This window comes from Zonotrichia albicollis, chromosome 12 (assembly GCF_047830755.1).
Source record: "Zonotrichia albicollis isolate bZonAlb1 chromosome 12, bZonAlb1.hap1, whole genome shotgun sequence".
In the NCBI taxonomy this organism is placed as follows: domain Eukaryota; kingdom Metazoa; phylum Chordata; class Aves; order Passeriformes; family Passerellidae; genus Zonotrichia; species Zonotrichia albicollis.
In genome coordinates, this window is record NC_133830.1 from 10063790 (window position 1) to 10086514 (window position 22725).

General features: G+C 46.5%; 1 protein-coding gene across 6 annotated transcripts in view; it reads left to right on the forward strand.

Moving 5' to 3' along the window:
* Positions 1-8867: 8867 nt before the first annotated feature.
* Positions 8868-22725, forward strand: part of SLC41A3 (solute carrier family 41 member 3) — a 28010-nt gene continuing 14152 nt past the window's right edge. For 2 of the 6 annotated variants that reach the window (XM_005485393.4, XM_074549781.1), the window contains exons 1-3: positions 9567-9728; positions 10756-11072; positions 21986-22093. In XM_005485393.4, the coding sequence (XP_005485450.2) occupies positions 10782-11072; positions 21986-22093 (399 nt within the window). In that variant the 5' untranslated portion in view covers positions 9567-9728; positions 10756-10781. Of the gene's footprint in view, positions 9022-9566; positions 9729-10755; positions 11073-13711; positions 15962-21985; positions 22094-22725 lie in introns of those variants that run through there. The other 4 variants (XM_074549778.1, XM_074549780.1, XM_074549779.1 and 1 more) reach the window with 4 other exon arrangements.

Consider the following 22725-nt stretch of genomic DNA (forward strand, 5'->3'; position numbering starts at 1 on the left):
CAGTTGTTAACTGTAATTATCCTGGTAGCAGACATGAGAAGACTGAGAACAGGAGGGTAAAATGCTGCTCAAACCAGCAGCACATGCTGATGCAAGTTTTGCTTTGCCTCCTCCAAAGCTGCTTTTTCAACAGCTGGGCTGTGCTGCCTCTGAAGTGCCCAGCACTGCCAGAATCCTTCAGAATCATATCCAAGCTTTTGGTAAACAGATTGAAGAGCTACTTAGCATATATCATGTGCTATGGCTGCTCATTGTTTCTGATCAGAAGGGCTCTGCATTTAATAGAAACCTCTCACTGCTGATAAAGGCAAGCAATGGCTCTCCCTATGGCCAGGAGTGTGTAGGGGATTGAGTAATATTGTAGGTACAGGTTCTTGAGAAGCCAAGGCATGTGATGGCTGCTCCCAGCATGCTGGTATGAGACCAGGAGGCAGCATGTGGGTTGTACACCCTCTCTGACCATGCACTTCTTGCATTCAGGAACTGAGAATCTCCCTGCACCAAATGAGTGGTGGCACACAAGCAAGAGCATGAGACCTTTTCCCTTTGCCCAGGCTGCAAATGAAAGGAAAAAACCCAAGATTTCCTAGTATTATATTTGTCTCTGGTGATTACATAGACACTTGCATGCAATCAGAATTCTAAGCTACTTTGACAGAGTATCTGGGCTTGCCGTACCAGGATGAGATCTCTCTGCATGGTCGAGTATATGAACACTCCAGATTAGAGTCTGAGTCTGGAAAAATGTTCCTCATTATTAGGGAGAAGAGGTGAGAGAATAATAAAAGTGATACAATCTAGAGGTTACAGAGTCTTTTTGTCCTTGGAGTCTTCTCCAGATACATCTGTAGCTTTGTGTGATTTAATTAGAGCTCCTTGTGTCTGAGTTCCCTTAATGCACCACAAGAGAAATGCAGCCTAAGCTGGAAAGAGAGATCTATGTGAATGCTTTAGCCAAGTATCTCCAAAGTCTCTCAGTCAAATAGAAAGTCAGTTTCAAAACAAGCTCAGCTGGACAGGGTAGAATGAAAGGCACAGAAATAGTGTCTCTGCTCCTGGAATGTACCCATGTCTGGGACTGAATGTTACAGCAGGGCTTTTTTCACAGCCTGGCACGGCAGTTCACAGCAGGGTAGAGAGATCATGCACTGCATACCTTTGAAAAAGAAATGGTGATGCAAATTTGAAGAATGTAATCTACCCATGCTGGAACTCAGAGATTATCTTTGTAAGGAACTTCTTTCCTTCAGTTTGCACCCATGTTTGACAGCCTTTCTCAAGTGTCTTTTGCCTCTGTGCTATGGTGGCAGGAGACTGATTGCAGAGGGCTGTGAGATGTTGGCAGGGCAGCTCCAGAAGCATCTGTGGGTGAGGGTCTGCCCGCATCCAGCTGTGTTCTGCACATGGGCACTGCAGCTGCTGCATCACCTCACTGCATGGAGGCATGGAGAAATACCTGCTCACATCTCCTTTGATCTTATGCAGTGTTTCTAAACTTGCTGTTTAGGTGGGAGCATGCCCTTGAATTTGGCCTCAAAAGGCAGAAGTGATCTTACTACAAGATTACAGGACAGGGGCTAATGTGGTACTGATGGCTGCAGCACAAAGCACTCATTCAAACACCAATTCTCTTTTTCAAGTACAGAATAATAACCCAGAAAAACCTTGAAAATTACTGTCTTCCTTTCCTCTTGACAGTACAATTCTAAGTCTGGATCTTCTGACAGATTGAGAATAAACTATTCCCTCTCTAAGCAGTAAACAATTATGCTATGGGACTGGGACTGGAAATATGATAAGTATAGTAGCTAATGCTCAAATAGAACCAAACAAGTCCCCAAACCTAATACTACCAGGGTTAATCAGCTGGGAACACTTTCTATTAAATATAGAAACCACTTTTCCATCTCACAAGCTGGTTATAAATAAATACCTTTTCCCTTGTCTTTTTTTTTCTTTCAGGAGAGCCTGGCACAGCCCCAGTGAGCCTGATCAGCCTCTGCTGCAGAGCTGAGTAAAGGCAGCTGCAAACATACTAAATCCATGAGCAGGCTGACATGCTGCAGCCCAGCTGCAGGGCAGGGACACAAGTTTTCCCCCTAATTTCTCTCTGCATGGGGGTGACATGGTCTGAACAGGGCTGCAGTGGCCAAGGATGAGCAACATCCCTTTGTCCTGCCCGTGGAGAGCACATCGATGGGGAGGAGAAACTGGCATTTGCTTGGTGTTTGGGAGAAAAAGGAGAAAAGTCGTGACTGAAACAGAACTGGAAATGTTGTTGCTATTGGTTTTCAGTGAGGAGAGTTTGTTAGATTAGGGGTGGCACAAATAAATGATACCATGAGCAAGAGTTTTCAGGTGTGCAGGCAGGGAAGCACCGTGTGAGTGCATGGTAACTGATGGGGAGACACCCTCAGTGTTTGCACTTTGAAGGGGACTGAGCCTGGGTTCCTTAATCTGCATTTTTGTGCCTAATTATAGCAGCATCAGCTATTACTACTAGTCACAGTGAGGTGTCCTTTAATGTGAGAAAATTCTGTATCTGTTTTCTTTTCCAAATTTATGTTACATTTATCAACTCTCAGAATACCACTTAAATAAATCTTCCCGAGGAAGCTCGTAAATTGCTCAAGGATCCTTGGAGGAAACCTGACTCTGTTATTTTCATGCTGCTAAAATGTCTTCCCTGCCACCCAAGCCACAGGCAGGTCCTGCTCCTAGAAGGGGATCTGTGACATTTGTGTGTGTCTGTTCCATGACAGGGGCAGGACTCTGGGCCCCAGTGACCAAGGGCTGGCTGAGCAAAGGGCACAGTCTGAGGGTTGGCAGAGGTGTGTGCCCAGACCTTGGTGCCCCCCATGGCTCCCAAAAGGTCCAAATGCTGTCCTGTGGGAGTTTTGTATTGAGATATCTGGGGATTAGTATACATTTGCATAATAACTATGTGCAAGTCTTGAGACAGGGTACACAAAATGCACCCACCTTGTTAGACAATTCCTTTGAAAAGGTGTTCCTGAAATCCTCTAACTATGCTTTTAGAAGTCTATTTTTGGTAATGAATGTGCCCACACTCAGACTTCTTAGTCCTCTTTATGCCCTGAGTTTTCTGCTAAGACTGCCAAGCTTGAGGCCATTTCTTACAGTGATCCTTGGGACACTCTGAGTGCACATTTTGTTTTGCTAAACAATATTGTTTGGTCTTCCCAGATCCTTTCTCAAGAAAGCTTCAGCTTTTCTGGAAAGAGTTCAGAGAGGAAAGTTTGTTGCTATTTGCAGCAGCAAACAGCTAAGAAATCAAAGGCAACAATTCATAACAGAGATCAGCAAAAGGTAAGAATGAAACTGTTTCCTGAGGAAATATCCTGACAAACCAGAACATTCAAAATGATATTTTTTAAGTCACTTAATAATATTCATTTCAGTACAGCTTTGCCCTAAGGAATAAGTGTCTATATTTAATTCCTCTTAAGCAAGAGGCATTTGTCTGTAGGGAAAGGTTGCTTTGTTCATCTTCCTTGGGGGCAGTGACACAGCTCCAAAAACATTCAATAGTATCCAAGTTTCAGCAAAACTGAGTGGTTTTGAAAGATGGTTTATTTTAAGAGCTATAAAAAAAAAAAAAAAAAAAAAAGAGTAGAAGGATCACTGGCTTACTTTGAGTATCAGTTCCAGGCAGAACTGAATGGAAGAAATTATACTCTTGTTACCTACATTTGGAGCTGCTGCATCCCAGCAGAAAGATTTCCTACTGTCACCTCCATCATACTCAGGCACCTTAAAAAACTATTATGAGGCTGTGTCCTATACCAGGGCTGTGCATGTGTAAGTGTTCTTGAATGGTTTTGCAAGGTATCTTGAAGGATCAGTGCAAACTGGGAAATGGAGAAATACTGAGTACAGCTTTCACCTCATACTCTGGTGTGAGCCACAGGGAACTAATTGTAGGGCTTAGCATAAATCCAGCCATCTTGTTTCTTAGTAAAGGTGCAGTTATGCTAAATTAAACATGCTGAGATGACTAAGAATAATTATTCATCATGATACCTTACTGAATTTTCAGGGGTCAGGAAGATGACTCCCTTTTTAATACCAAAAATAGCATTAGCTGAACAGAGCATATTTGATGTAGTCATGAGTAAACTTGGGAGATGAAGCAGACTGAGTAACTGCCTGTTGGTAACCAGAGAAAAACTCTGCCCATGGCAAGGATGTTGGAAATAGATGATCTTAATAATTCCTTCCAACTGTGATTCTGTGAAAACACTGATTTTTTTTTTTTTCTCTCCCTCTTACTCAGTAGCCTGAGCTGTTGGTGGTGGTGAGAAATGTACCCTGCAGAGGCAGCAAGGCACAGGTATGTTCCAGGAGAATGGAAAAAAGGCTGTGCTGTGTGTCACTGCTTGTGACAGTGTTATTAGTCAAAATAATGGAAGAGCTCAGAGGTGACTCATGAATGAAAATAACTGGGTAATTAACACCAGAGAACATTTATTTGGGAAAAAACAGATCCCTTCAAATTAATCCAGTTAGGCTGACAGGTTACAGGCAGAGATCTATTGCTGATGGGCTGAAGTGACACACTAACAGCCTCCTGCTGCACAAGCAAACAACCAGCACTTCAGGCATGAAAATCCATGGGCCAGTGTGCCTGTCTTTAAAGGTCTAGCAGGGCTAAATGGTCACTGGTTTGACAAAAAAAAAAAAAAAAAAGTGATGCCATAGGGCAGATAGTTTGGTTCTTTCTGGATTCAGCACTGTTGGCCAATACTGGGCTCTGTGGTTTTGCACACTATTTGGAAAGTTAAGTGGGAAGTTTTGGGGAGACCCTCACAAGTGAGTGGAAGCTAGTTTGCTTGTCCTAATGTGAGGGACTTGAGGAGAATGACAAGAAGGGAAAGGGCAGCTTGGAAATGCAGCTTGGATATGAGCTTGTATCGTCATAAAGATGTAACTACTTTCAGGGGCTGAAATGAAATGGGTAGAATTAAGCCTCATAAAGACATTCTGACAGAATTTCTAACAGAAAAGCTCCACTTCAACCAGGAGCTAATCTAAAGACGTGTTGTGGGCTTTGAGTCACACAGGACAAGGGTCCTCTCTTGCCTTGCAGGATGCAACCATGGATGTGCTGAAACCACAGGGTTCCAGTCTGGAATCTGAGCCTTTTAATCAGATTGGTGAGGTTTGAGTTAAACAAAATACATAATTAATACATTATAATCTGTTTCCTCCCATTTTGCTTCAGGGGCACGAACTGTGGGAAAATCACAAAGTGCTTTAATTCTTCCCAAGCTTGGGCAGTAGCCCACATCTCGGAGGCAAGATGGCACATGAAACATTCATTTCCTCTTCCCAAGCATTTCCTGTGGGGCCACCAGGTGCATCTTTCCTGCAGTCCTGTGAGCTGTGCTGCTAATTCAGCATGGAGCTGGGTGAGGAAGGACAGACTCCCTAATGCATTTCTGTGTTTTTACTCATGATACTTGAGAGAGCCCAGTGATGTAAACACACCCAGATGTGTGAAACATGCCCTTGGCCTCCCTGCCATGCTGCTCTGGGAGTGCTGTGGAGCATTTCCATTCTGGGTTACCAGTTTCTGTGGGAAGGGGGCTGTTTGGACAATAATACCCACGTGTGCAGCGGGCCTGGCTGTGTATCCTTAAAATAAAACAGCTGGATCCCATCCCTGGCTCACCCTGGCATTTTCTGTTGTCTGATGGCACTGGCACCATGAAATGTCAGCTCTCAAAATGGAAATGGCTGGCATTGTTTAGGACTGATTCCAGCAAATGCCTTTTGGATAGAGGCACACTTTTGCTGCCCCTTCTCCGTTACCTCGTGAGGAGAAGTATCTCAAATAGGTCATTGTTATGCATGGAGAGAGCCCTGTTCCCTAAGCTCCCTCGGTTTCCAAGTAAACGAGCTTTGGAGGTAAGTGAGCAAAAGAGGCTGATTCATTAGCAGCAGGGGAAATCTGTGTGCTGGAGGGGAGCCCAGCTGCCCAGAGGGATTTACGTAGTGACATGCTTCTCAAATCTTCATAGAACAAGCTGAGTGATACACACACGGGCTTGAACTGTATCACAATCACATGCTTGCTAGGCTCAGTTCTTATCTCATGGGTTTCTCTGGAGAGTATCAGTTGCTCCAGCCCTTCACAGGGCTTTAAAATTGTAAGAGAAGAAGTCACAGTGAGGTGTCCTTTAATGTGAGAAAATTCTGTATCTGTTTTCTTTTCCAAATTAGGTCACCTTGTGAGGCAGCTCTGGATGGAGTTTGTCCCTGCAGTTATGGAGGCTGTAAATAACAGAGGTATTACAACATGCCTGACAGGGTTTCATTGCGCCATCACTACTCCGTCCGAATATCATATCTCAAATTAATAACAAATTAATTTTATCTGCTGAAAGACCCCAACTGTCACCCTGCTGCCCGGAATGAGATAATTCTGGGCAGTTATCTTAGAGGAGGAATGGGGCCAGCACATTCTTCTGGCATCATTACCGAGGGCAGCACAGGGATGAGTGCTCCCCTTTGTCCAGTCATCCGGAGCTCAGGGAGGAGAATTCATCTCTTTGGAGCATCTTCCACCTCTTTTTGGCGTGTCAAGCACTGCTGCCAGTTGGTGCCAGGGATGAGAAGGGCACTCCTCCACGAGATCAGAGGCAGAAATGCACAAGCTGCTCTCACAGGGGACGCTGAGCAGCTGCCGGATTACAAAGATCTCTGGCCCCTCCTGACCCGGGCCAGATTTGAACCATTGACCTAGAAGTGAAAAGCTTGAAATCCCTGCACAAGCCACGGGATAAACAGGGCTCGCAGGGCCCCATTCGCATTCAGTTGCTGCCATCTAATGGCAGATGGAGAGTGGAAAGGCCTCAAGCAATAGAAAGCAACAGGAATATCACCAATGGGACTCGGGTAGGTGGTAAAACCGGCACAGATGGTTCTCATCAGAGTGCTGGGGAAGCGAGGGGATTTAGGCTGGTTTTATTCCTCTGAAGAATAGTTTGACAAAGGACTGCTGTGCGTCAACTCAACACAGAGGTTTCCCACTACAAACACCAGGTCTTCACACTGCTTGCGCTCTTCCCTGCAGGGTTGTTTCCATACAGGAAACCCAAGGGAAAGTCTGTTATTGTACCCTGGCTCAACAAGTGACCCAATGGCAAAGGCAACTGAGTTGAGTGCCTACAACAAGGGGAAGCAATGAGATAAAGAAGGTAGGAGATGGCACTTTTAATTTTTCTTAGTAACACTGGTGCACACAAAACATCTGGACTTTCCAGAACTTTGTATCAGAAGGAGAAGGAGGTGGAGATTAGAGCAAAATTAACACAACTATCTAAAATTTATTTGGCCTGGCCTAGCAGACAATAAAGCTCACTTTCCTTCAAATATTACATAAAGGAAAACCAAAGAGAAGACATTGTCTCCTTTTTCCCATTTACCAGCTCTAGCAAGTTCCTGCTGTTTTCTGCCTCTAAACCCTCAGATTTATAATGTAAAAGGCATTGATCATGTATCAGTTTTGCACTGCCTGTGTCTGTCTGTGCACATATCTCCAAATAATTATTTTAAGCCATGCTAGCTAGCACTGTCTCACAGAGGAGAAAGGCTAGAGAATGCAAATTTCGTTATGCATCCTGAGCTGCAGCAGGTGGGTATCCAGAGGGATGTCCCATGGTGGGAATGCAGCCTGATGAGCCATGCAGCAGGCTCCAGCAGCCCCAACACAGCCCCACTGCTGACATGGGAGCTTGCAAGGCCCAGGAGTCCAACTAAGTCTGTGACCAGGGCTAACTGAAGTCATAAATCATGATTTATATTTGAGAAATGTCTCCAGTAGTCCCTGGTCACCCAAGAAATGCCATTTTATAGGAGAAAACTGGGAAGGAAATAAAAAAAATCACATCTTCAGACAGAATACTGAAGAAAGCTGTAAAATTCCACTGTTCTTGGCTCAGGGAATAATTGCTGGAGAGAAAGTCCAGTTGTGAAGCAATGTGGAGGTGACAAAGGAAATACTAATGTTATTCTTTTTTTCCCTGCTGAAGGAAACAGTCTTCAAAAGCCCTGTGGGGAGAAACAGAAATGAGTGCATTGAGCCCTCCCCTTGTGACTGCTGGTGCTGCCTGCACCTCTGTGAGAGAGCACAGGAAAGCAGCACGTGTAAATTGCAATTCAGGGGGGAGATGATAAAACATTTCAGCATGAGGTGGCTCACCTTTGTGCACTTCCCAGGCCACAAGGAGCAGCAGAGTTCTCCTATCTAAAGGGTCACTGCAGCTCTGTTTGCAATCAAGGTCCAGCCACTGTTCCCTTACGTCAAAGCCAGGACCTATCCACAGTGTTACCGCGCTTCTGAGAAAGTGCAGCTTTGTGCTGCTGCCACCCAAATACACCCCTGGGGATGCTCCAGGGACTGCAGCCAGGGACATCAGATCATGGCACAGACAGCTCTGGCAGGGCTGAGAGCTCATCCTGTGGCTGCAGCTCAGACCCAGGTGTGGGATCCGTACAGTCACATTCCTGGGCTGGAAGCGCCACCAAAGGGCCCTTGTCAGTCAACTTCCACCAGGAGACTTTGTGCTTGCTCTGTAGATATTTTACTTCGGAGCTCATTGGTAAAACGATAGGAGAATACACTTAACAGGTCTAAAACTGTCTTGGCAACGTTGTTACTTTTTAGAACCGCGTTCCTTCCCCTCTTGTTTCTCACACCAAGACGCCGTCTTCTGACCGCTCTCAGGGAAGCATCAGTTGCAAAGTAAAGACGTAAAATTACACCAAGTGAGCTGAAATTTAAAGCCTTGCCCTTACAGAGTGACGTTCAGCAGGCACCGTGCACCCTTGACACGGAGCAGCTGCAGGGCTTCGTTACTGCCACTTACCAAAACCTTTACTCCTTTTGGTGTGCCCTGCTTTGAGCCAGGGGCACCGTTTTATCTGTAAAAGCCCTTTAGCATAGCATGACATCTGAGAGACTTCAGCAGGATATAAGTTTGCTCTGCTACTGAGGTATGATTTAATATCCTCAATTGTTCTGGAAATTTGAGCTGCATGATTCAGGAGACCTGCATGAGTATGGTCACTCCAGCGCTTAATGAGATTTATGTGCTTAAACGTGATGGATGCTGTAATCACATTTCTAACACGCTGATTCAGACCGGGAGGGGGAGAAAACCCGAACCAAGGGGAGCTGTGCCCTGCCGGTGCCGGGGGCAGGCGTTTGCACAGGAAACGCGCAACACGAACTCTGGCAAATGCCAAAAAGAGGAGGGAAAAAACCCAACAAAAAACACCGCGAAGAACCCAAACAGAGGAAACGTCTTTCCGCAGCTCTGAATTGCTGCCTCCTGTTTACGCTGCCCACGCTGGAAGCTGTCACCCTTCCCCTACCACCCTCCCTGGGCTCCGGGGGGAGAGCGGGCGCGCTGCGGGAGCGACACCCGGGATGCCGGGGGGCACCGGGGGGCACCGGGAGGGCCCGGGGCTGTGCCGGCGTGGCGGGGCGTGCGGCAGCGGCGTTGCGGGCTCGGCGCCGGGGCAGGACCGGCGGCTGCCACTCACGGCGCCGCCTCCGCCTCCCTCCGCGGGCGGGGGCCGGGCTCGAACCCGCGGCCGCCGCCGCGCCCCGATGTGGCGGGAGCCGCCCGCTCTCGCAGCGCCCCGGCCCTGCGGGGACAGCCCCGGCCCCGGCAGCGCCCCCGCAGCACAGCCAGCCGGTAAGAGCACGGACGGACGGGCCGCGGGTCCTCCGCCCGCACAGCCGGACTGTCCTCCCCATCTTCCTGCCCATCCTCCCTCCCTCTTCCTCAGCGGTTGTTGGGGCCTCCCAGCTGTTCCCTCCGCTCTCCAGATGTTGGAGCAAGAAGAGGGCTGGTCCTGCCTGGGATAGCGCGGGGTCTCGGGGTGTTCCATCCTGAAAATGAGAGCATCAGGGAACATCTGGCGGAGGTTAATCCCGATGAGGGCTGGCTGGCAGGAGGTGATGGGTGAAAGACTTGGGGCACTGCCTGGGCCAGCAGTGTGAGTGACAGCTCCATCAAGAAAGGAGATTTGATGGCAGCAAAAGGGCTATTGGTTAGGATGTTGCATGTTTATTTTTTCTTGTGAGATGCTGTGGGGTCGTGGCAACTTCTCTGTGGATGGATGAGTCATGTAGTGCATGTCTGTCAACTAAGGCACAAAAGGAAGGAAAAGTATCCAGATTAGCACAAAGATCAAAGAATTGTCTTGTTACTGAGGAGTGGTGGACAACTATGTAGTAAGCATAGTACACACCTGGATGCTGGTCCTTTGCTGGGCTATAGGATGCTAGGATATAAGGAAGTCAGCTGCTCCCATTTCTTGGCCAGGAGTCAGGTCCTGAAAAGGGTTGGATTCTGCTGGGCTCATAAGTGCTTTGTGACTCCCAGTGTGAGAGCTGGTGGGTCAAGAGTTCAGGCCATGTGCAGCACTGTTCTTCTGGGCATTCTCAGGGGAGCAGCCAGGATGCACAGCAAGCACTGCAGCATGAACACAGGCCTAGGAAGGGATGCTACTACACAAAGGGAGATTGGTTCCACACTGTACAAAGTTGAAGGTAAACTAAGTACTAGTATTGAGGCCAGCAGAGCATCCTGGGTTTGGGGAGCGAGTGATAGTTTGCCTTCAGGTTAAAGGACTGCACACAATGCCAAAGAATTTCCTGTCTCTCGCCCACCTAATAATTCTTTTTGTTATCTCCTTGTTTCTGACTTTGTTTTTCAGAAAAACTGTGATCCAAGAAAGCCACCATGAAGGGTGAGGAAGCTCGGCAGAGGAGGAAAGAGGGCAGGTCCAGGAATGGAGAGCGACCCCGGCACAGAGGAAAGAGCAAGGGTAAACACAGGGAGAGCAGGCTTGGCAGCCAGGAGCCAGAGGATGTCTTTCTGCAGGCACAGCAGAAGCTGCTGGCTGAGGAGAAAGCTGCCATGGCAAAGGCACAGGAAGAGTCAGCAATCTCAATCTGCCTGCAAGTGCTCCTGCCATACCTCCTGGCTGGGCTGGGCATGGTCTTGGCAGGCATGGTTTTGGATTATGTTCAGGTAAGGGGAAGAAACTCATCTGACATACCTGCTGTGGGATGAGTGGGGGACTTTTCTTCACTGGCAGGGGATTTGCTCTGGGAATGACACAGTAAGGGAGGATTTGCAGCAGTTTCCTATGCCAGCATGTCCCTCAAAGTCAGCTGTTGTGTGCAGCTCTCAAGAGGCATGTGGTGCTTTTCTGGTGCCTTTCCTCCTCTGGATAAAAAAGAGAACACGGTACTAAAGAGTACATAAGGATGATTAGGAATGTGAACTCCTAATTCATTAGTGATCAGGAATATGCAGAGATGTCCCCTTGGTGCTGGGAAGAGGGTGGGTGGGCACAGCCTGGGGTGGCACAGTGCTTTCCTGCAGCACACACAGAGGTGACATCACTCAGGGATGTAGCTCTGGACAGTCCTGCACAAGGCATCAGCCAGCCCAGCACTGTTAACATTTCCCACAACAGCTCAGCCCTGCCTGTGCACCACATCCTTTTCTAAGGCCTCACAGCAGAAGACTTGAATTCCTTAGGTCCCATTTCTGACTTTGGGGATCAGGATGAGACCTTTCCTCCTGTGGTGCAGCAATACAGACCTTTAAGGCAATAATCAGCACCTAATTTTAGACAGTTTAAAGCTGATTATAAATTGCCATGCCTTTGCACTCTGGGTTCCTCTAACAGCCTGCCTTTCTGTTAACCTTGTTATTTGACTAACTAGTGAGGTCAAACTACCCTGACCTATCTGATAGAGGGACACAGAAGCTTCAGTGCTTACACTGACAACTTTCATAAATGTGGAGCTGTGTTCCTTTGTCATTAACCCAGGGCTGATCTCCCTGAGCTAGAAGAGCTATAAAGGCTTAGGAGTGACACAGTATCCTTAACTGACCTCAGCTTGTACTTGATACCCAGCAGAATGTCTAGTCAGATCACAGAACACCAGGCAAATGCAGAACCCACTGTCAAACTACTTTTTGTCTCCTTAGACATCATTCCCAAGAGCCTTGAACACTGAGCAGCCACTTCTGTTTTTATTTTTTAGACTTTCTAGAGCTGCCTGTTCCAAAGGATCTCTGACATTAAATGTGTGTTTCTTCCTACTGTGAGTTGTTAAAGTGTGAAATTAATTGCAGATGGGTTTGTGATGTTGGAGGAGGACTTTTTCTTCAATGTTTTTTTTCCTAGGAGGAGCTGAGCCACTAATATGAACAGAATGTGAGGCAGACTCATTCTCCTCTGCAACTGCAAAAGTCTGTTTTCTGTTTTTGCAAATACAGAGCTCACTAAAAGCCATCATAGCAGTGCTTAAAGTATGGGAAACCAACCCATGCAACATGTCATAGGAAACGTGGCTTTTGGCAATGAGCACAGCGGCTGTTTGTGAATGCCATGGACTGCCTGAGCACATCTCAGCAAGCACTTGCTGCTGCCCTTCCTTCCTGAGCCAGGCCTGGCCTTTGCCTGGCTGCTGCTGCTGTTTCTGAAGTCCCTGGGCCCCAGGCACTCTCCATCTGCCGCCTTCCATCTCTCCACAAAAGTTCTCTTCTCTGCCCTTTCCTAAAGTGGGGAGGAGAAGAGCAAGGTTAGAAACAGGAATTCACTGCTTGGTGCAGCAGAGAGCTCCCAGAGTCAGGGGTGGTGGTGCTGGAGCAGCTGGGATGTGCAGTCCCTGGACAGCACCATCAGGTTCTCCTGTGAGCCTGTGGTGCTGGGACAGTGCTGCTAGCACTGCCACACTGTGAGAGCATCCTGGCATTTCTGTGTCTCCTTTGCAGGGATGATAAGGTAGGGATGAAACTGTGCTCTCAGACACTTGCTGTCTGTCTGTTCTGATGTTTGCACTGTGCCAGTGGATGGGGGATCTAAGTCAGGGTCAGGACTCACCCAAGAGGCTGTTTCTGCTTTGGCTCCTCCAAGGCAGTGCTGCTTGTTGGCTAGCTGGCAACAGGAGGATGTATCTGTGTGCAGAGCAGGGCAGCAGTGCACCTCTCCAGGTTTTGCCATCTTGAGTGGCACAGCCATGAGCTGTTGGGGTTTTTTTTTAGTTTTTTCGCTAGCTAGTCTCCAGGCTTCCAGTTCATGTATTAGAAATAATATCAATTCTCTCTGGTCTCGTGTCTTTTCTGTGATTGCTTCTTGCACCATGGATCCACATGAATACCAGTCACAAATTTACACTTTGGAAGTTGGATACATCCCATAATACCAGATTATTGTTAGTCAGAAGCAATTGTGCCAATTCTGGAGACTACAATCCTTTTCCCACTGTTGAGCAATGCTCTCTTTCTTCTCACACCTGATGCATGTTGTCTGGACAAATAAGGTGTATTTCTTTGCCAGGAAAAAGAGATGCATATCCCTACTGATAAATATGGTGTGGCTCTTTATCAGAGGCTCCTTAAATGCATAATAAAATGGCCCAGTGTACACACATGGGTCACCTGAACCAATTACCTCTCTGCATACTGATTTATCGGTTGAGGGCTTTTTATGGTGCTTGCTTAAAAGGAGAGAGATGGAGCGTGATAAACTCATAAACCCTGTCAGGCTGATGCTTTAGTACAGGATGTGTTGCTGCTGTGTTTTTTAATGTCATTTGAGTCATTCAGTCTCATTGATATTTCCTTTACATTAGTGCTTCTGCCTGTCATCAATCCACTTAGCTGATACAGTGACATATGGGACTAGGTAGGCACATTATTAGAACTGGAAAACCTATTTTTTTGTCCAGAAGTTTTGTCCAGAAATTGTCTTTTATTTCCTTGAAGCCTCTGTCAATGGTAAACTAGAACTGGGCCTTCATACTGTCATTTCTCTCTTCCCAGCTGGTATAAAGAGGTTGGATCATGTGTGGTTATTACAGGATTTTTATTAACCTGGCTCTTCCAGATATTGTGGAACTTTTTTTCCAGTTAGATTAGCTGAAATGTGCTCTCCTGTTAGCTTTCAGCTAACTGGACCATTGTTAGGTGGTGGAGACACTGTACACACCAGCTGGGAGTGGAGAAGGTTTCAGGGGCTGTACCAAAATAACAGCCTAGAAAGCAGCGAAGGACAGAGCCCCTGCAGCTCCATGTGTTTTCTGCCTTGCTTCCAGGAAGTTCTGCTCTGTCACCTCAGCTGCTGTGAGCTCAGACCAAAGAAACACTGCCTGAATGGCCGAGAGCTCCCTCAGTTCCCAAATTAGCTGTGAGCATGTCGTGTTCTCTCCAACTCCCCCGCAGTGCTGGGGACCCTGTCACAAGGACAGAGTCCACAAGCCATTAGCCTTTTCCTCTCTGCAGGGAATGAGAGGGAAGGGCTTGATCCATCCTAAAAGGTGGTTTTAAAACCTTTTTGACCCTCTGATTCAATTAGTTTGCCCAAAATAATTATTAGAAAGGAGCCTAGGCATAATACCATGACTCTTTTCCCTACATGCCTGACTTTGAGCTGAAGCATTTATGGAGCAGGATACAAATTTTTTTGGCCATATGTAGCAGGTGCAGCTGTGATTTTTGACCTTGTATAGGCTCCTTAACCATGAAGCTCTGGGTGAGACCCCCTTTTTCAGACAGTACTTCCCAGGAGCATGCAGGAGCAGCATGTTTCACTTCAGAGCAGGAAGGGTGACCAGCTCACAGCGCGCCCTTTCTCTCCCTTGTCTGTCGTGCAGAGAGATTATGGAGCTACCTTAAATGAGCTGGGCTAGGACTCTTATCTCGGCCTCTGCAAACTAGCAGAAAGTTGAAGTGATGACAGCAGATAAGGGTACTTGCTTTTGAAGCTTATTGGCTGCTTCTCTGAACTTTTTTTCCCCCTGAGAGCCAGTCATTCAGAGGTACAGCTGGCACAGCCCGATTGTTCTGTCCCACCGAGACCATGGAGCGGACACGAGGGGCCGAGGTCTAGGAGGGCAGATCCTGTGTCACCAGCCGGCTCAGCTGTGTCACCTGCCTGGGGTTGGGGTCTAGAAGGGCAGATCCTGTGTCACCAGCCAGCTCAGCTGTGTCACCTGCCTGGGGACAGGACCTGCGTAACGCCGCCGTCAGCTGAGAGAAGCGTGGGCTCCTGCTCTGCTTGACCTTTCTTCACCTTGGAGAAGTGCAGCATGGATCGTGGTTGGTAATTCCCCACCTCCTCGGCCTCGGGACAGCCAGGAAAGTTCAGCAGAGCCTGTGGTGGGAGCGAGGAGCCGGGCTGGTTGTTGGCAGCAGCTTACACATTAAACCCTGGTAGCGAACGCGCGCCGCGCTCTGACAAGAAATGTAACCCGAGGAGAAAGGACACCAGTGTGTTTGAGCACGCTGAGGGATTCTTGTGTGACTTGTTACTCTTTCAGTGCTGTAGCCTGAGCAGGTCTTACTGGTTTTTACCGAAGTGGTGGGAGCTGAATGGGGTGTGGGCTCATTTCTATTCGTCCACAAGCATCTCTACAATCTTCTCTTCTCTTTTTTAATTCCCCCCTGGATATAAATCAGAGAAATTGTGTCCATCGAGTTTGCTGCCACCTGGGCTCAACCCAGCTGAACCAATTTTGGAGGATACCCTTGCTGCAATCGTCTGGACGTGCTCCTAGGAGGAGAAGAAACTAAAGGAATTTGGCATCGTTGCTGTAGTTTGAGGAAAAACATTCCTTCTGGCTTTGGAGAGAGCTGCAGAGAGGATCTGTGTCATGTCCTGATCTCCCTCCATTTTCCTGCTGAGCATGGGGTAGCAGTGTGTGACCATGGTGGTCACCCAGTTACAGCTGGAACTGTGCTTCCATGGCAAGAAGCTGAGAGGTTTCACCTGCAAGCTGACCAGGTCAGCCAGTGGATTTCTCCCAGAGACATCCTTCTCCATTGCCTCCCAGATTTTTGTGCCATTCCTCCTGGCTGGCTTGGGAATGGTAGCTGCTGGCCTCTTGATGGATGTTGTTCAAGTAGGTACCTGTAATTAGGCAACCTGTAGTGAGAGGGTGGGCTTAGGCTCTGACCTTGAGCATTTGAGTTGTTTGTTTTTAATGAGTGTGCTCCTAGCAGCCAGTCAGCAGCATGGCTGTAGTCTTTTTCTGTGCTGGAGGCACACCGTCCACCTCCTTTAGATCAGTAGCTGGGTTTCTTGTGGTGTGGGTTGTCAGATGTCTGCCTGGCACTGCTCTGGGTGTGCTAGACAGGGTGCTCCCTTTTCTCTGTGGAGCTGAACACTTTGATAAAACTCCTGTGAAGCAACTGGATCAGGCTGCAGCATATTCCTCTGTTGCATGATATCGTTTCTTTCCTTCAAAAGCTGCTGATAAGGAGATCTAGGTCAGGGTTGTTATTAACTACCTGTTTTACTTAGAGGCAAGTTCATGCTTTCAGTTCTTTGCAAAAAACCTAATATAATCTTTGGTCTAGAAATCATTTAGATAGTGTGATGAGTGGTATGCCACCATAAAATGATTAGCCTTGCCTACAAACTGGGTGCTTCTTGGGCAGTTCCTGAGGTGGGTATAAATTCAGAATGACTTCCCCTGGCTGCCAGGGAGTGCTGCAGCATTTGCACCATTGTGCCCCCAACCAGGATCTGTCCCATCTGTGTTTCCTTTGTGCTGGTGGCACAAATAGAAATGCAAAATTTGATCTCATTTGGGCATCTCATGCTGGTGGATTTACAAATCAAAAGGCTGGCAGAGTTTCCCAAGGATATATCCTACACTCTGAGCTCACTGGAGTACATTGGATTCTCTGGCATTAATACCACGGGAGGAGCTAAATATGGATACTTGAATGTTTGGAAAGACAATACCTTGCTTGGTTTTTTTCTTGCACTGGAAGAAACAAAGAAGGCAGAGAGGTTGAACTAAAGAGGGCACAAGGAATATCAAAGAAGGGTTAACTGGAGTGGCACAGGCTCTTTCTGGGCTGTGTTTGTCATCTCCACCTTGTGCTGTGCTTTGGCACAGACCTGTCTTGCCGCATTACAGAAGTTCTCAAACTACCCCCAAGATGTTATGTTGATAGTTAGCATTTGTCTCAAAGAAGGAGAAGGACACAGCACATACCCACTCTATACCTTGGAGTGAACAGGTCTTTGTATAGAAGAAATCAATTCACTTGCTAAGAGCTGAACTGTGTTCAAAAATGTGGCTGTATCCAGACTGATGGGAAACACAGGCTGTGTATGCATACCTTGCACCTGTCCTTTAAATGACAATGTGCAATCTAGTTTGTGTATTTGCTCACTTGACTCATAGAAATGGGGTCAGGTGTAAACCACGACCACAGGAAGTGTATATTCTGGTGAAGTGTGTTGAAATAGAAATGGTCAGTCCATGGGTTCAGCTCACAGAGAAGGGAGCCCAGTGCATTGAGAGTCACAAATGGCACAGGGGAGATGTTAGTGAGGTGAGCTGCCATGGTAGCAACAACCCCACAGCTAAAAACAAAACCAGTAGCTGGGAAAATGCAGAGATGTCAGCCTTTAAAGGTTTGGGATATTGTTCTGTGCTTGTCTTTGAGCTGTTGATTTTCAACTTCCTGCAAGTGTGAGAGATGGAAACTCACAGTTTTGTCCAACTAAAACCTGACACTGAGTTTGTTTGCTTGAGGCCAGGTACCATGAGACTCATATTGCCAGGCATGAGGGCTCACATACTGAAACTACAGGTTTTTCAAGTCCAGGAGTCTGTGGTTTGCCCATTTTCTAGTGGTTCTTCTGGCTAAGGAATGTCTTACCCTAGTGACTGCAAAACATTCTTAGGAAACTCTGTTTGCTTTGGACAGGGAGATATATGGGCAAGCTTAAGGATGGTATCTAGAGCATAGATAATACTGAGTTTAATCCTACTGCCCTTCTTTTATTACATTCAAAATATCTTGAAATAACTTGGTTCTGTGCTGTGAGTCCAGCTGATGCTGTCTTTTGCAGGGCTCATATTGCTGTAAAGAGAACAAAGTGTAAATTGCTCATTTGGATCCTGTCAAACTTCTCAGGATTTTAGCAGTTTCTGATCTGCTCTGGGATGAAACCAGGAACTGTTATTGTTTGAGAGAAAAATCAACAGAAGCAATTTACCCAGCCCAGTTGACTCTAAGGTTCAGACCTTGGTCTCCCATGCTGTAGGAAAAGGATGCCCAAAGAAGAAGATGTTTGCCATTTTCCCTTCCTGTGTGTGCAGATGATGCACTCTCTCTGCAGGGCTGATAGCAAGGCACAGGCTTTTCTTTCTGGACATTTCTGCCTCTGTTCCAGTGGTCCTTGGCTGCTGGTCCAACTGGATTCTGGGCTGGCTGGCACTGCTGGAGACCTTGCAGGGCCCTGCCAGTGTTTGGCCCACTTTTTTACAGTAAAGTGAAGAATTAGATTGAAGCTGGCTGATCAGATTTCCAACCAGAGAATTCAGGAGGAAAGCTTCCCTTTCATTTTCCCTTTCCATGCCACTGGAGTGGGACACAGTCCAAAGAAAAGTCACAGACAGAAGATATCTCTGTCCTTTGTTGACAAAAGCCCATGAGATGATTAGCTTTGAAAAGGATTTTGAATTGGCTTGCATTTTGTACTCTAGGATATTTTGATATTTCTGTTGACTTGTTCAGAGTAGTGTAAAACCTCTGCGGCTTCTGAGCTGCTGCCATGGGAGATGGATGGAAGATGGATGGATGGGAGATGTCTGTCCTGGGGAGGCAACAGGACAGGCTGGGTCTGTGGGGACAGTGTGGGGAGCTGCTGGGGGGCTGCACTGAGGCTGGGGGTGTGATGGTGTTCACAGGGGTCCGAGGATGAGGGAAGAGATGAGGATCTGACTCCATGTTTTAGAAGGTTTGATTTATTATTTTAGGATATGTATTATAGTAAAACTATACTAAAAGAATAGAAGAAAGGATTTCATCAGAAGGCTAGCAAGGAATAGAAAAAGAGAGAATGATAACAAAGGCTTGTGGCTTGGACTCTCTGTCTCACAGCTGACTGTGATTGGCCATTAATTAGAAACAGCTCTATGAGACCAATCCCAGATGCACCTGTTGCATTCCACAGCAGCAGATAACCATTGTTTACATTTTGTTCTTGAGGCCTCTCAGCTTCTCAGGAGAAAAAATACTAAAGAAAGGATTTTTCATAAAAGATGTCTGTGACATGGGGGGGCTGCACTGAGGCTGGGGCCTGGCTCAGAGCATCCATGATAAATAACCTCCCTTCTTCTGAGGGACCCCACGAGCAGATCCAGCTGCTTTGGGTAAAACATGGAATTTTTTATTAACCAATTATTAATCAAGCTTCTTCAGAGCTGAGTTTTAGGGCTGGAACTCCATTGTGAAAATGTGAAGTGGGAAAGAGTCTCTTTCTGGCTCTGTGTCTGTCTGAGTGGGTTTGCATGGAATGTTTTTGTTCTTTCTAGGCCAGTTTTTGTCTCAAAGGACAGACATTTCCTAGGCTTTGTCCAGGTGTCTTCATTCAGGTAGTTTCCTGCCTGCATGGCTCCAAACTGCCCCCTCAGCCACTCCTCCAGCTGACAGCCCTGCCAGTTGATGGCACAGGCATCATCTGTTTATTCTGTATTCCTGCAGTCACTAACACAATGGAGCCCTGGCTGTTGTAGTATAAATCGTTAAGAATCTTCCCTTAGGCTCTCAGTGAGTCACTAATGAGACTAAAATAGAGGCAATTAAGTCAGCTTTTTTTTTTATTAGTACAGTTGTGTGATTATTAATTGTTCAGAGCTTTCAGGTGTAATTATATGTAAGGCAGAGTCCCAAAAATCATACCTCATATGCTGAAACTTGTGTTTTGATGGTCTGAGACCTGCAAAATCTATTATGTCACAAGGATTGGAGCTTACCTAGATATACCAAAGTTGTATTTCCCAAAGGTGGCATGCACAGAAAATACAAACAGTCGAGTTTTTCTATTGCTTTCTATTTATGTCTTTTTATGTGCAAAATATGCAAGGTCTCAAGTACGAATTTCTGTATGCCTCTGTGCTTTAAATGATTGGGAGTTTTACATTGTGACTGTGGAGCCTGTGTTTTGTCCTCTTTCTTTTGAAGGTGTCAAAGATGTGTTTGGATCTTTATTCTTAATTAAAGAGAGAGCAGAGAGGGGGATATGAGTCTTTAAAAGAAATGTCCACCCCTAGCTTTTCTCAGGTATTTAAGTTCCATGTTAACAAATATAAACAAAACTGTAGTGTGCCAAATAAGGGGATAATTTTTGTGTTGTTAGTTGTTTATGCAACAGTAACATACCTTGCCCATTTTGAAACATGCCTGTTCCACCACTGCCAGGAAAAATGCCTTTTTTTATTGATAGTAACGTTCTGCCTGTTATCTGCACTTCTGAGGTGCCTTGTTCCACATGCTCAGGACTGGCTTAGCCCCAATTTCATCCATCCTGACTGAGAAGGAAGCTGTGAGACAGACACCACCACCTTCCCACAGCTTCCCATGGCACAGCCAGAGAAAAACACTCTATACAGGTGTTTATTGTTACACCCTGTATATATTTCCAACAGGCTGGCAGCTGAATGTGTCATCATTTGTTGAGTCTGTCCAGCCACCTGGATATTTGGGTTTATAGAATCCCAGCGGATGTGAAAAAGGTGGGTAGGGATGTGCTGGTTTGTTTTGTCCTCCAGTGCCAGAATTCAGGACCACCATGGGTACCAGCCAGCAGCAAGATGGAAAGAATGAACAAATGGATCTTCATGTGATGTGCAGCTAAACTATGGAAATCTGTGCCACAGGATGGCACATGGCTTGGAGGGGGGAGTTTGGATGAGCACCTGAAAGAGAAAACCTTTCAGCACTGGGAAATGTGCAGAGAACCCCCAGCAGCTCAGGACCCTGTGGAGATAGTCAGAGTCTGGAAAATACACAGGAGAGTTTTCCCATTAACCTGTCATTTTTGTAGATTCTTGTTTTACACACCCAAACTGGATTATTGGCAGAGCTAAGGATGGGTTAGATGGACCTTTGATGTGATTCATTGCAGCCACCCTTTTTTCCTTGTGTTCTCTCTTAGATGTTGGGTTCGTTACTTTTCCTTCATGCTGAGTGTCCCCATCCTGGGATCCATCCTGATTTAAACCTCTCTGGCCACAGCAGGGCTTTGCCAACACCCTTGAATGCACAGAGGAGGGATGAACTCTATTCCAAGGCACTGTGTGGTACAAAAATTAGAGATGACATCTCAGTCAACAAAGTTTGTTAAGTTTTCAGATTGTCCCTGGTGTTGCAGCTGGTTCAACACCTTTGCAGAGTTCAGCTTCAGAGGAGCAACAACAGTGAAGATATTGGCTCAGCAGTTTGGCTCATGAGATATCTTAATTCAAAACCTTTTTCCAGCTGTACCAAGAATGTGCTTGGTAACAGGAAGATTTAGGAACTGCCTGTGGAGAAGAGATACAAAAATCTCTTTCCTTCCCCTCAGCAGTCTTAGATGCTTGACTTGAAGTTTGGTAAGAAAAGACAAAACACAACTTCTTCTTGTGAGATCATTTCCTACATCTTTGGTTTTGTTCTCATGAGTTTGGATGGCAGTAGAGGTTCCTAGGTGCTAGTCACAGAGGTTCTAGTGTCAGTGCAAAGGATGGAGAACATGCTTTATTTACTTTGGTTTGTGAACCTTAATTACTTTTAACATTGGTCTTGGCTGGTGCTAAAGAGATTTTAATTTATGGGTTTCCAAACTTTAAAGGTTTCAGTTTATAGGTTTCCAAAATTTAAATGTTTTAATTTATGGGTTTCCAAAATCTTCTGTTGCCCCCAGAAAGAAAGATCCTTCCCCATTAGGGCAGTGCTTTGTTGTGCACGAGATGAGAAAGAATACTGCAAGCTGAAAATTCCTCCTTCCCTCCCAAAATGCAAAACATGAAATGGATCAGGGCAGCATCTGTCCCTGTGTGCCCAGGACACCTGGAGGTACTGGGACAAGGCCCTGGGGTGCAGCAGCACAGGCTGAGGTCGCTGCCTCTGTTTCCTTGCAGCACTGGGACGTGTTCCGGACCATCACAGAAGTTTTCATCCTGGTTCCTGCCCTGGTTGGCCTGAAGGGAAATCTGGAGATGACACTGGCATCCAGGCTCTCCACTGCTGTGAGTGTTAACAAGCTGGTTAATTGTGGGAGGGGGGTGATTAGCAGGAGGCATCAGGAGATTCTTCATTTATATAATCACGCTGTGTATGAGAGATGCCCTTTTCTGCTAACTAGAAACTAGTGGGGTATGAACATTAAAATAATGTGTTTGCCCTCATTTTGTAACTGGAACAGAGAATTTCCATCTGCACTTTGAAGGTGAATTAATCCCTGGGTGGCCACTTGCTGATATTTGGGGCCCTGTGACACATGAAGGAGACACAGCCAGGGCTGCACAGCTGTCAGCTCCAGTGCTGGATTGCTTTGCTGTGGGTATTGATCCTTGAGGGCTTCCCAGAAATCCTACCCTGGGAGGAGCAGACTGAGGCTTCTTGGAACCTGCAGCAGCTTTTGCTGCTCTGTGTTTGATCTCTTCTATCTCCCTAAGCAATTTTGTTTACTTTGGTCTTTTTTTTTTTTTTTATGCCTCAGGAGAAATTGTAGCTTACTAGAGGAATTTTGGGAGAACAAAGGACAAAAAATGGTTTAATTTTTTCAGCTTTTTGTCTGTGTGGGCTGTGATGGATATGCCCACTTCACTTTTAGCTGGGTGCCCTGCAACACCTCTGCACCTCCAGTGTGTGAGCCTCT